The sequence below is a fragment of the Molothrus aeneus genome, chromosome 1 (genome assembly GCF_037042795.1).
Source record: "Molothrus aeneus isolate 106 chromosome 1, BPBGC_Maene_1.0, whole genome shotgun sequence".
Lineage (NCBI taxonomy): Eukaryota > Metazoa > Chordata > Aves > Passeriformes > Icteridae > Molothrus > Molothrus aeneus.
The window spans coordinates 4,237,840-4,252,103 of NC_089646.1; the positions used below are offsets into that span (position 1 = coordinate 4,237,840).

Below are 14,264 nucleotides of genomic sequence, written 5' to 3' on the forward strand. Positions count from 1 at the left end.
TATATTATATATCAATCTAAGCTTCTTCTAAGGTTGCAGATCAAATCTTTCAGTGTCTGCTTTTTTGACTTTGCTTTTCCAATTCCCACAGGCAGGAATGAAAATTATGGAGCTCTGTAAATAAGAACAAACCCAATGAGGGAGGCATCTTTAAATACAAAACATCTGAAGTGCCTGTACTGCCTGAATCTCTGTGAAGAGTCTCATCTGATGAACTCAGATGAAGGCCAGGAACACTTTTCCTGTTGATTAACCCCAGGCCATTGCCTTTGCTTCCCACTGCCTTTACTTGTCCCCTCTTCACCTCACATGTGCAGGACTTGTTCTTTACACTCTTTGTGTAGAGCCTACCCCTCACAAAATAAAATCCCAGACAGCAGGGCCCTCATGAGCTCCTGCAACAATACCAGTAATTAAAAATGTGCCCAGAGAGCTCTGTTCTTAAAATGTGAAAGGTTTCACAAGCTGCATCTGAAATCATGGTATTGTAACCTAGCACAATGAAAGCCACTGAGGAGTGTTGCTGCTGCCTATAAATACATCACCATGGGATAAACACTGGAAATTGAAGAGCTGCTTATGATCAAGGACAGTGTCAGTGCAAGGAAAAATGGGTATGGGTGCTCTACAGACAGATTTGTGAGTGGATATGAAAGGATGATTTCCAGCCCAGAGCAGCGTGGTGGAGGAAAAGAATTGAGTCAAACTTGAGTATCAGGAACTTATTAAATGTTTTTCCTCAGTTCCTTTCTTGACCTGAGGTTTGGAGCCACTTTCTATCCTGTGCTAGAAGTTTGTCACTGCTGGTACGTTTCTGTTGCTGCCAAGATTTTGGCTGTGAGTTTTTGGAGATGGATATGAACTTGTTTGAATTCTGATTATAGAACTGCTCTTACAAGATCTAGATCTATGTTGACTGACAGGCTAGAACTTGCCTGTGTTCTGCTTCTGATGATGATGGAATGGTTTTGGGAACAGTGGAGAAAATATTGCAACTTTTCCAACATTTCAGAGAAAGGAGGAAAGCAAAGTTGGGTCTTTGCAGTTCATATATGAATCATGCTCAGGAGTGCAATTTGATTTAAAAAACCACATCCTGAGTCATCTCTGGGAAGGAAAATCAGAAAATATGTTTTCAAGATGATGTTTAGAGTTATGACCTGCAGATGCACCTGCAGCTGTTCAAGTGCTAAATGATTCAATTTCAGTTTTCACCCGTAGAATTGCATACATAGCTCCCTCACTAACTCCACTGTAGTTGTTCAGCACTCAGGAACCTTGTCTTCTGCCTAATCTAAAAGATCATTTAGGTGCTGGAGGGTGTCCAGAGAAGGGGATGGGGCAGGGAAAGGCTCTGGAGCACCAGGAGGGGCTGAGGGAGCTGGGAAAGGGGCTCAGCCTGGAGAAAAGGAGGCTCAGGGGAGACCTTGTGGCTCTGCACAGCTCCTGACAGGAGGGGACAGCTGGGGGGATCAGGCACTGCTCCCAGGAACAGGGACAGGAAGAAGGGAAATGGGCTCAAGTTGTGTCAGGGGAAGTTTAGGTTGGATATTAGGGAAAATTTCTTCACTGAAGGAGTGATCTGGCATTGGAACAGCCTGCCCATGGCAGGGGTGGAGTCACCATCCCTGTAAATTCTCAAAAACCTTGTGGATGTGGCACTTGGCGACAGAGCTTAGGGGTGCTGGGTCAGTGGTTGGATCTGATGGAGGTCTTTTCCAACCTAAACAATTCCATGGTTCTGTGAATTCTGCTGCTTCACAATGCTCTGTCAGCTAAAACATGGGAGAGGGGAGAGGTGGAGATTTCTGTCACCCCTAAATGGGCCATGGACACCCCTGGCAGCTCTGGGTTGCCTCTGCCTGTTATGGGAACAGCAGCTTCCCTGGGGATGTGCCCAGGCTGAGCCACTGGACACGATTCCTAATGCCCAGAGCACCATGAGAATGAGGAATTTAGACCAAGCTCAGGAATGATTATCTGGGAGGTTGCCAATCTTTCCTGAATTCCTGGCCAAGTGCTCCAAAATAATTAAATATTTCACACCATGTCTTGGTGTAAATGAGGCCAAGGAGAGTGTGAACAGCAGCATCAGCAAGTTCAGACTTTCCTCCTTGGTTTATCACCACAGTACCTGCAAATGTGGATAATGTAATAAACTTTGCTAATTGTGTAATTGTATTAAAATTAAAAAAAAAAAAAATAAAAAAAAAAAATAACCTTTGAATTCTCTAGCTGGTCATTTAAATTAATTTGGTTTCAGATTTTTTTTTTTTGTGTAATCCCATGAGGGGATTATGAATGAGGACATGCTGTGCACTGTATTTCCCAAACAGCAGCTGTAAGCCAGATCAACCACTCTGAGCTCTCACTGTGTGGCTTCTGAAGTCCTGTCTCTGATTTGTGCAATCTCATTGCAGTGGTCACTCTCCATGGAAAACATTCACCTTTCCACAGTGTGGACTGATAACTACAACCTGTGTCAGCAAACCTGAGCTGCAAGGTGCTTTCTGCTCAAAAAAATACTTTGCAGCCCTGTTTTCTCTTTGTTCAAAAATTACTGGCATCTAACCACCATTGAGCAGAGGAAATTAGAGCAGAGTCCTAAATCTTTTTCTTCAGCCACAATCACAAGCTGCACTAAATAAAGTCATCTGTATTTTTATCATTCTTGTGAAAATTGGGAATTTTCTGCAATGGATGTCTTGATAGCACAGTCAAGGCTGGAGTAGTGTTTGTGGAGTTTGCAGGGGCTGGGTTTCCCTTATTTAAGGGAATTTAAGTTCTCCCTTATTTAAGCAGTGAGCACAGCCAGTCTGGGGCTGCCCTGCCTGTTGTGTGTTGTGTTGGCTGCATCCTTCCCACCCCTGGAGCATCAGTGCTGGAAGCCCTTGTGTCTAAAGCAGGCAGGATGCCCCATGTCCTGTGATTAAGAACTGGCTTGAAGGCAGGAGAGTGAAGCTTTGGAAAAGACAAACACACAGATGCTTCCACAGTGGGTTTATTTTTAGGGTCTTTGCACATCCTAAATACTCATGGAAGCTGCTGCTTCTCCTCTTCACCTGAGCATTTCACTCCTGTCCTCCTGATAAAGCTGTCACCTCCTTCCAGGCTTCCATTCTTCCCTTGCTTTTCCTGTGGGAATACTTACATTCCCCCAGGCCACTGCCATCAAGAAGTTGATTTTCCCTGCCAGCCTCTCCAGCTGCTGTTCCCATCTGGAAGCATTAGCAGCTCCAGAATATGTCACCGATCGAGCACACAGGGGAAAGAAACCATGGGGGGACCTCAGGGGAGGCTTCCATGTGGGTGAAAGCAAATAGGCCCTGACAGGCACAGAGCCTGGGAAATAACTTGCTGTGAGGTATTCTTCCCACTCTGTGCCATTTATGGCTTGTGGATGTGCTTTGCCTGCCTTAGAAAAGACTAAAGAGGGGAAATAATTTTTTAAGTATTGTCCATGATTCTCCTTCTGGCGTATTCCAGTCGTGGCATGGGAAGGGTTCCAGCAAAGGGCACTCCTATTTCTCCTATCAACTGTTTCCAGAGAGACTTTGGGACAGCAGTCTTAATTGAGCATCATTATTAATGGAATACTACATTAATTAATAGAAGGTTTCCAAGCTTCCTTAATAAAGTTTTCATTTGCAGTTATTTCAATGCAGATAATTCAACTGCTTCAGCGAGCTTTCAACCATGCTGGCACATTATTATGATTGTTAATGTTAATTGTTTGTCTCATGCTTTGAATCAGAAAATAGTGGCTCTGTGCATCCCAGAGGAAAAATACCACTGTATGGATAGAGTGAGAAAAAACCCAATAAATGAACTGAAAGCTACTTTGAGTTTTAGCAGGACTATTTATGGATGTCCATTTCTGAATCAGTGAGGCCACCTTTACAGAAAGGATTGATGTGATTTTCTTTCTGCCTTTCCAGATCTCACAATTTTGCAAGTAAAAGGAATGGGGTTTCTATTTCTCTGCTTTCTCTGTAGAATCACACAATTAAGGTCATTTGGTGGAAATAATAAGCAGGACATCCTCTCTCTGCCAACAACCAGAAGCTCTTCCTGCCCACCTCTGACCCAGGCTGCAGTCAGCTGCTGGAGAATTTTGCTTTTTTTTCCCTTTGCTGATGTTTTCCTTCATGGAAGCCCAGCTCTGACACCCTGCACACAGTTCAGGATGTTGGTGGTAGGAAACTGAGTCAGGGAACAACATGGTCTGTTCTCAGATCAAATGAAGGGGTTCTTGTGTGCAATTGCTCACAAACACCTGGCTCTTGATTAACTAATTAGGAAAGCCAAGGAGAAGCATGTTGGCTTTCACCTTAATTGCTTCTTCATGTCCAACCTGCTGCAGAGCTGAGCTGAGTGCTCCGTGTGTGTGTGGTGAGAGGGAGGCTCATCCCAAATCCCAGATAATCTCATCTGCTTTGGCCAGCACAGCCAGAGACAGGCTCTGGCACTCTGGATTCACTGGAATACACACATCTTCCTACAGACCATGGAGATTCACTGAGCTTGGAGTAGACCTCTAAGATCATTGACTCCAACCATTACCCCAGCACTGCCAGGTCCACCACTAAACCCTGTCCCCAAGTGCCACATCTGCATGGTTTTTGAACAATTCCAGGGATGGTGACTCCACCACTGCTCTGGGCAGGCTGTTCCAATGCCTGACCACTCTCTCAGCAAAGAAGTGTTTCCTAACACTCAATCTAAACCTTCCCTGGTGCAACTTGAGGCCGTTTCCTCTGGTCCTGTCCCTGTCCCCTGGGAGCAGAGCCTGATCCCTACCAGGCTGCACCCTCCTGTCAGGGTGTTCTAGAGAGTGAGAGGGTCTCTCCTGAGCCTCCTTTTCTGCAGACTAAACACCCCCAGCTCCTCAGCTGTTCCTCATCAAACTCCAGATGCTTTCCCAGCTTTGTTTCCTCTCTCTGCACAAGCTCCACTGGAGTTGTCCCCAGATTCCTGCAAATAACAAGGCACTTCATAACTGTCTCCCATGAGAGTGGGCTGTCACTTGCTACACTCCTCTACCCAAAGCCTCACTTCATCAGCCTTTGAAACAGGTTTGGTGTCATTTAGACCAACCCATGATGAAAAAAAAACCCAAAATTCTCCTGGTGACACCATGCTCATACCAAGTACTGATGATCTGCTGGCTCTTCCTCTTCCTTCCTTCATCATTCCCTCCAAATGGAAGGACAGAGAATGCTATTTGTGTTTCTTATCCCTTAACCAGTTGTCTGGGTCATGAAGACATGAAAACATGAGGATGTGAAAACATGAGGAGATGAAACATGAGGAGATGAAGACAGGAAAACATGAAGAGATGAGGACATGAAAACATGAGGAGATGAAGACATGAAGACATGAGGACACCTCTGCATCAGGCCCTTGTCAGAACCTCCTGCTCTTTCAGGAGGAGGTATTTGGTTACCTTTCAGCAGGGAAAGCACTGGTTCTTAAGAAATCATGAGGAACCAATCAACCCTTTCATTTACAAAGCCAAGATGCCTCCAGTGGAGATATCTTTGCTCTCCATGTCAGAAATTGTTTGTCCTTTTCTCTTCTCAAGGAAATCCTTTTCCTTCTGCCTGCTCCTTCACTCAGGGTGACACAAACCCCTTGCTTGTGCCTGTCTGACCCTGCTGTACTTCAGGGGGATATTTCCTGCCCAAAATCAGCTCTCAGGCACAGCCAGAAGCGAAATTGCTGCCTGAACTGCGTGGCTGCAGGGTGCAGCACCAAGCACTCCTCCCAGTTTGCTCCCACAGCCCATGGATGAGCAATTTCTTGCTGTCCAGATCCAGGCTTTTTCTGTTCCTTCACCTTGCAGCTCCCACAGGACAGGAGGGGGTGCATTTGTGAGGAAATGCCTCCTCATCCAGCCCTTGGGAGTGGGCAGACAAGCAGAGAAGAGGAACCCACACAGACAAAGATGTTCTACTGGGAATAACAGGTTATGAGCTCTTCAATCCATCATGTTAGTGGAGTAACCCATGGTCTGACCCCAGTGAACCTACACCACAAAAGGAGTCCAGTGGCTCTTGGGAGGAGTTGGAGCCACCAGTGAGGTAATTTAATGCATGTAAATGCAGCCTCTGAATCAGGAATATCTTCTGACTGCCAGGAGCAGGGAGGTAAGAGCAAGGACAAACTTGCAGTTCAACTCCCTTGTTTCCAATGCTCCTTCCCAAATTAATTTTTACTGATCCCCACAGGGACTGACTCCCAGCCTAAATGGCACATTGGTCTGGGTGAACATGGAAGTTCTTATGTCTTTATGTTCTGACCTCAATCTTTGAGTCTGTGGTCAGTGAATTCCTGCAACTTCTCTCTTTATTCCACCCATCCTCAGACCCATGCACCAGGGAAGAGCCAGCAGAAGAGTCCAGCCAAAGCTTTGAGCAGTGATTTTTGTCTGAAAAGGATTAGAAAGAAATGATAAAGATTAGAAAGAAATGATAAAGAAATGATAAAGAAAGGAAAGAAATTATAAATTCCTCCTCAGTGGAAGCCTGTAGCCTCAGTCTGTGGTGTCTTGTGATGTGCCAGCCTTCAGGATCTCTGGGGTGGTGATATGTGCTGCTGTTCTTGCTCCATTCAGCACACATCAAGCCTTGTAAAACAAGTGGAAATGGCATAAGTGATGTTACCTGACATGAAGAGGAATAGGAAACCTTCCATCATTAGATCCTTTGGGCTGTGGAGCTCTGCATGGCTCTGTAAGTCACAATGCCTTGCCAGCAGTGCTGTAATTGTGTGTGAAGCAGTTCAGCACTCATTTCTCCCCTCTCCCACGAGATTCTTTCCCTCTTGAGAGGCAGCTCTCTGCTCTCTGTGCTCTCATTTCCTTCATGTTGCCACTGCCACCACCCCTAGACTGGGACATCCCCCTCCTGAGGTAAGAACAACCCCCAATTTCTTAGCTTCTGGATTTTGGGGGAATTCATTCATGCCAACCCCTGTGCCTCCAGAAAAGCTCAGTTCACTAACTTGTAACACAGCTTGATGTGTTCTGAATTCCACCTCCTGCCAGTTTCAGAGTTACAGGAATATTCTTTTTCTGTGCTGCCTGTGAGGGCAGTTATTGCTGCTCCTGGAGCACAGGTTTGGTTACTTTTCCACTGCACAGAGCAAAGCCAATAATTAATCAAGGAGAAAAGAACTGTGGGGCTCATTGGCATAGAAGACTGATAGGAGTGTTTAAGTTTTCAAAATGGGACAGGTCATTTTCATGACTAACAGGGGTATTTACATTTAAATTAAGGCTCATAAATTTAAGCTACCTCCTATCTAACAAGAGCCAGGAAAAGACCTGTGGAGGATAAATTACTCCTATGAGTATTCTGAGGTTTTTTTTTTCCTCAGGCTTTGAGATGAATGAGTGTGACAAGGTCAGCTTTGTCCTTTCAGCAAACATTAGCTGTGCTGCAGGTCTCCTGTTGTTCAGCACTTTTGCTGCCCAGTTTGGGAAATGTCCTTCATTCAGTGCCCACCTCAGACTCCAGCCTGGCTGCAGAGGTGCATTCTGTGCACAGGGTGAGCTCCTGAGCCCAGCAGAGCACTCTCACCTGAAAAAAAGCCTGGAATGGGGAGACCCTTTCCTCAGCACCCCTCCACATGCTTTACACCTGCCAAATTGCAATAACTGCACCCACCAGCAGTGCCTGAAAATGAGAGCAGCTTTCTCAGGTGCCTGCCAAGAGATTGTTCCCCTGTTCCATGGACTGCAGCCCTGCTGTGCCCTGCAGCCTCCCACACACTTTATTATCCTGCAGATTCTCCCTCCCCACTGCAAACCTGACACAGTTATTTCTCAAGCTTTCCCTGCCCTTGGCTGTGAATTGCATTATTGCCACTGATTTCTGTGATTTCTGTGCTGGTGGTAGTTAGAGGAAAGAACAATGGGCTCTGGGCTCATTGTGAGCAATAGCAAACTTTCAGTGTCCAGTTGGGACTCTTATTAAAAGAAAATAAAATGGAAAAAAAAAATTCAGGGAAAAGGTTCAAACCATTCTGTGCCTGGGGTCACATCACTGCCTGAGTTATTTGAGAAAGTCTGTGACACTTTCAGTCATCTCTCAGGTTACCTTTCATGGCTCTGTTAGCCCCAAAGACAGGAGGCTTTTTAGCAGGTAAAAGGAGCTGTTGACCATCCAAGCCACACACCCAGTGTCTCCAGAAGGGAATGGGGCAGTGGTGTGCGGTTACTCATACCCAAAAGATGGCTTTTGCTCGAGGCAGTGGGACAGGAGAGCCAGCTGTCCTTGTTCCATGTGCAAAGCCAAAGCTTCAGGCTTCATTTTGGTCAATTCCAGCTGCTGGCCACATTTATATACTTCATTTTACTTCATATTCAGGAACATGCCTTCCCTCAACAAAGAGGGCTTTTTGAAAACAAGGAGTGTTTTAATGATTATCTCTTAAAATTGGAGGTTTCCAGCACAGACCAGACCCTCTTGCTCTGGGTCCTGCACAGATCACTAAAAGTCTGAAGGTGCAGAGTGATTGACAAAGAATAAAAACCAGTAGGAAGCAAGAAGCAGTAAGGAGCACAAAGATCATGTAGGCAATAGATAAAAACACAGAACCATAGAATTGCTGAGGTTGGAAAGGAAGGGGTCATCAAGCCCACTGAGTTTGTCAAAGAAGACAATGTGGTTTTGATGACTGGGGGAAAATCTGTTTTTTATGATCCCAAAATCTACAACTCTTTATTTGATCCTCTTTGCCTGTGTGTCCAGTCCAATGTCCTGCTGTAAATCTTGTGGCAATAAGATTTCCCCTAGCCAGATTCAGTGATGTTCCAGCTTATGGAATGATTAAACTAAAAAATATCTAAATATATCTCTATCTAAATAGATGCCTGCAGCAAGGATTTTTTTTTTCCCCACTCCTTTATCTTACCTTTGCCAAGAAATACATTCAAGTGTGCCAAATCTGTTTTGTTGTTAAAGCTCTCAAAAGCAATTCCTTTCATCTCAATAACTCACAGTTTGACCTGAATTTCCTTAGTTTTAGTCCCCTGCCTCCTTCTCTCCCTAGAAGCAATGTTTCAAACTCATCCTTTCATTTGCTAATCCTTGACCTGGAGGAGGTGAATAAAACACAGAGGTGAAGGGGAGCTGCAGGACATTTATGGGCAGGGAGATGCACAGAGGACAGCCCTGAGCAGGATGGTTCAGAGCCAGGGGCTCTCCTGGGGCTCAGCATGGGCAGCTTGGTTTCCTCATTTCTTTGAAAGCCAAACCCTGAACCTCAGCCTTTTGTTAAAAGTGAAATTCTCAAAGTGAGGCTGGTCTGACATGTCTGAGAGCAGTGTTTTGGAGTTTGTAGCTTAAATAAAAAGAGAAAGGGGTCTGAGCAGCTGGAGATTTGTTCTCCAGATTAACTCACCATGAGTCACAGAGGCTCTCAAACCAAATACCAATTTAATTCTGGCAGCCTGACTTGTTAAACTCAGAGGTGATTTACCATTGGCTTAAGAGGGTTATACCTCTGAGTGTCTCTCTGTGATTTTAACAGAGGTGATTTTAACATTGGCTTAGCAGGGTTATACCTCTGAGTGTCTCTCTGTAAGTGTCTCATATGTGGGAGGTCTTCTGTTGTTTTTTTTTTTTGTTGTTTTTTTTTTTCTGAAGTGCTTGAAATCTCTGAGAGATTTGTGAGGCTGAAGGACACCACAGAATTGCTTCTGGCCCTAAGACTGACTCATTTAGCCCTAAGAACAGTACAATGAGTGAGGAAAATGATGTTTGTTGTTGAGAAGAGTGGCTTGTTTGCCTTGCAAAAGGCCTGAAGCAACAAAAAGTTGGTTTCTGGATTGTGCCTCTCTTTTTATTGTCCCTGGGGTGAGATCAGTCCCTTCCAGCTGAGAAGCTTTGAGCCACTTTCTGTGTTTGTCCCACATTATCTGGCAGCTTCCCTGGCAAGCAGGGAGCCTGATATGGCCACTGCCAAATCCCAGGAAGTGCTCCGGCTGCTTGAAACCCTGTGGAAGTGATTTTCATAAATGGAGAGGTATTGTATTTGTGGGATGCCCCATGACAGGGAAGGAATGATGAATCTGACTCCATGTTCTCTGAAGGCTAATTTATTATTTAATAATACTATACTGTATTAAAGAATACTATACTAAACTATACTCAAGAATACAGAAAGGATACTTACAGAATGCTAAAAAGATAATAATGAAAACTCCCGACTCTTTACAGAGCCCTGACACAGCTTGGCCCTGATTGGCCAAAAAGTAAAAACAATTCCCATGAAACCAATGGAACAATCACCTGTGGGTAAACAATCTCCAAACACATTCCAAAGCAGCAAAACACGGGAGAAGCAAATCAGATAATTATTGTTTTTCTTTTCCTCTGAGGCTGCTCAGCTTCCCAGGAGAAAAATCCTGGGCAAAGGGATTTTTCCAGAAAATATGAATGCCACAGAGAAGGGGTTTGCTTTGAGATGAGAAAAGGCAATTTAATTGAAGATTCTGTAACTGCAATGCTGCAGCTTGACACTTTCCATCCTTTACCAGTTCACAAAGAATCAGAAATGTTTTGGTCTTGAATGATTGAACCTGTCACGAGTGACTCTGTCTTGCTTCAGTGATGCTTTGTTTTCTGGCAATAGCATCATGCCCTGGCTGCCTCCTGGAGCCATTTCCAGCAGCAAGTATATTTCAGGTGTGCCCTCTCTCTTTTGTTTTATGGCACTGTGTCCCAGCTTACTGTAGCTCATATTTTACATTGTGCTCATAATTTACATTGCACCTGAATGGGGGCTGGGGAGGGACTAAAGCCAGACACAAATATTTCCTGATGAAGGAGGGTGTGCAGCTCTGCCTCATTTAAGGTGCAAGTTTAAGCCAGCTAAGCCCAGGATTGAAAAGCAGGCAGTTAATGCTCTCCTGTTACATTAATTCAAACTCACACAGGTGAACCTGTTCAGGAATTAACCAAATGTAAACTATTCCAGCTTTGCCACTCCAGCACAAATATTTGTCACTAAATCTCCTCCTGTGAGCAACTCAGCAGCCTCCAGGGCAGCCTGGTTGTTCAGAGGCTTTTCTATCAATTCCAGTGGTTCTAGAGATGGAGGGAAGGGGAGCAAAACTAATAACCAAGGATGAAAGAACAGTTTGAATGTTTGATTTTTTTTATCTTCCAGTAGATCCAAGCAGTTTCACTTGCTTGACTTGATTCAATTGTGTTGTCAAGACAAATTTGTTGTCCATGGCTTTGCAAAAACACAAACCTCCTTTTTTCACAGAGTAACAGAGGGATTGCAGGGGGATAAACTATGCAATGAACAGAATTTACTCATTTGTTCTGTATGGTTTTTGATGTGTGGGTGGATATATTCATTATATATGTTCACTTCAGTGTGTTTCCCTGCTCAGGAGTATCAGATGTCTGAGGAATATTATCCACTGGAACTTGATCACCACGTTCATCCTGAGGAATGTGATGTGGTTTCTGCTTCAAATGATAGATCACAACATCCATGAGAGCAATGAGGTGAGTGCAGGGAAGTGGCAGGGCCCTGCCCTGGAGCTCAGGGTGCTGAGTTTATTTGTATGGATATTTCAAGGGACACTTATGACATTTATGACCCTTACACCACATGCTCAGAGAGGTTTCCATGCTTCTCTTCATTCCAGTGTCAGCTGGGCACTCATCATCCTTGATGAGCTCTTCAAATGTAAGATCTGACATCTGAACTTCAGTCCCATGCTTTGGGAAAACAAATAGAAATCATTAGTGCCCACATAAAGAAGGTGTCTATGCATAAATCTCAATTATTACTCTCCCAGAGCTCCTTGGAGAAAATGTAAATTCTGTTAATTCAGTGTTTGCTCTGTCTGTGCTTCTGGCAGTGTCACACTCCAGAAAATGGAGTTTATGAGCTTTATGGTCAGCAGTTCCATGCTGTGTGACTTGCCCTCATGATAATGCTGCAAATCTTTAGTGAGATTTTTACAGTTATTTAGGAAAAATCTGTTGGAGACAGGACTCAAATACCTCTTAAAATGTGAGCACAAGGTGACAATGAAAATATAAACCTGCAAATATAAGGATGGGGCATCACATGCCCCAGTTTTCATTAGCTCATCTTTTCTCTGCAGCCTTTTTGGGAAAGGTGCTTTATACAAGCTTGGTGAATACTTTGTTATGTGATTGTGGGATAAGTCAGTCAAAGTAACACCACCAGAATTAATGGGAACGTCATTTATTCTGGCTATTGATGTGATCTCTTCTGTGCTGATCAGTGGAGATTAAATAACACATACAGAAGCATCAATGTGGAAATATTTTGCATTAAGCTTATAATGCTTGCAAAAAAAATCAAGAAGGAATGGGTGAAGTTATCTGGAGCCTAATGGTGGGTACATGTGGGGATCAAGAATCCTCAGTTAAATAAACAGAGAGGTGTGAACTAATGAGCTCTGCAATTTTGGTTTACTCTTCAATTTTAATAAATCCACAAAGGACTTGCTCAAAATTCATCGGAATCTTCCCAATCCACCATCCTGTTCCTCTTAGTTCTGACACAGGAAAAATTGACTTGGATATCAAGGTTTTTGTACAGTTCCAGGAAAGTGAAAGGAAAAGAAAGGGAATTTTGTTTAAACAAACATTTGAAAACAAAATGTTTAAGCTTCTGGGTTGTTTTAGGCTTTAATCCTATTTTAAGGGTGAAGCCAAACCAATTTTCAAATATTGATGAAATAATACAGAAATGAAAGTGTTAACACATCCGAAAGATTTCTTCTTTTTATTTCCATTCGAGACACAGAAGTGATCACAACTTGTGGATGGGCCGTCATTTTGTGACTGTGCTTCTTGCCCAGTAAATTCTAAAACCTCAGAATTTTACTGGGCTTGGTGGTGCATCTGTTGCTCTGTTGGCTGCCTGTAGACCATCAGTAACTCCTGTCTGTGAAGGCCAAAAAAAAACTTAACTGAGGGTCAGAGTTGGAAATACTTCACTAGAGCTAATTAAAAGGCTGGAGAATGGTGAGACCAAAATGACCCAGGTAATTAGAGTTGTTCCTCAGATGTCTGCTTGGCAAGAAGGAAGTTTTCCCAGATTTAGGTGAGCAGCACTGTGGAAATTACCCTCAGTTCCCTGTGATTTATTGCTGGGATGTTCCCATCTGGAGCTAATTGTGCCTCCCACAGCTGTGCTCTCACTGCACAGCCATTCTGGGAGGAAAAACACATTTTCTCACATTTTACAAAAAATTCCTGTTGAGGTTGTGGCAAAATTCAGAGGTGACATGTGACATTGTATGACTTACAGAATGAAGCACCAGTGGCAGGAACAGAGGGGATAAATTGGCTGGTAAAAACATGCTTTTAAAGTATTTTTTCCTTTAAATATCAGTTGTGCTTCTTCTCCTCAGTGGAAACCAAGCAAGACCATGACATTGACACAGCTCACCTGTGGTGACATGACTTGCTCCTCTTGGAGGCTTGTTCTGGAACCTGAATTTTCCAGACAGGTTTGGATACAGCAGATCCTGTGTGTTATGGTCAGAGCCAGCCTCAACAGAAGGTCACAGATGGATCTGGGAGTTCCTGTCAGCACCTAAAATATTGTGATTCCAAGCCACAGGATAAATCTGCATCCCATGAGTGAATTCTACCATTGATTTATTTTTTTTTTTAAGGGAATAACAACATACAGAGTCTTTGAAATGTTCTCACCATGACTTTAAAATATTCTTTTCTGTTCCCTTTCCAGCCCTGGTGTCGATGTATTACCACTGTCTACAATTACTTTGTGGTGACCAACTTCTTCTGGATGTTTGTGGAAGGCTGCTACTTACACACTGCTATAGTGATGACTTACTCCACTGATAAGCTGAGGAAATGGGTCTTTCTCTTCATAGGATGGTGTAAGTGACCTTTGTGGTTAAAATGGTGCTCTGTGGTACCTGGCATTAAAGTGTTAAAGACAAAGAGAGGCAAGAATAGATATTATAAATCCCCCTGGGGTGAAATCTGGACCACTCACTCTGAATAGACTTTTCTAAGTGTGGAGCTGGCTTGAAAAAGAGCCTCATTATCCACAGCTGCTGAGGGATTTGTTCCTAGAAAACAGCCTTTAGCAAAGAGTCACACATCATCTTTGGACTGTCCTTGGGGCTGCTCAAAGACTCAGCTGTGGCAAAGCTGCCTTTGGGATGCTGTGGTCAGTTTTGGTCCTTGAGGTCAGAAAGGGATGTGGAAAAACTGAGGAGATTCTCC

General features: G+C 43.9%; 1 protein-coding gene across 2 annotated transcripts in view; it reads left to right on the top strand.

Moving 5' to 3' along the window:
- Positions 1–14,264, top strand: part of CRHR2 (corticotropin releasing hormone receptor 2) — a 153,835-nt gene that overhangs the window by 94,764 nt on the left and 44,807 nt on the right. For both annotated transcript variants that reach the window (XM_066550642.1, XM_066550650.1), the window contains 2 exons: positions 11,411–11,528; positions 13,759–13,912. In XM_066550642.1, the coding sequence (XP_066406739.1) occupies positions 11,411–11,528; positions 13,759–13,912 (272 nt within the window). The remainder of the gene's footprint in view (positions 1–11,410; positions 11,529–13,758; positions 13,913–14,264) is intronic.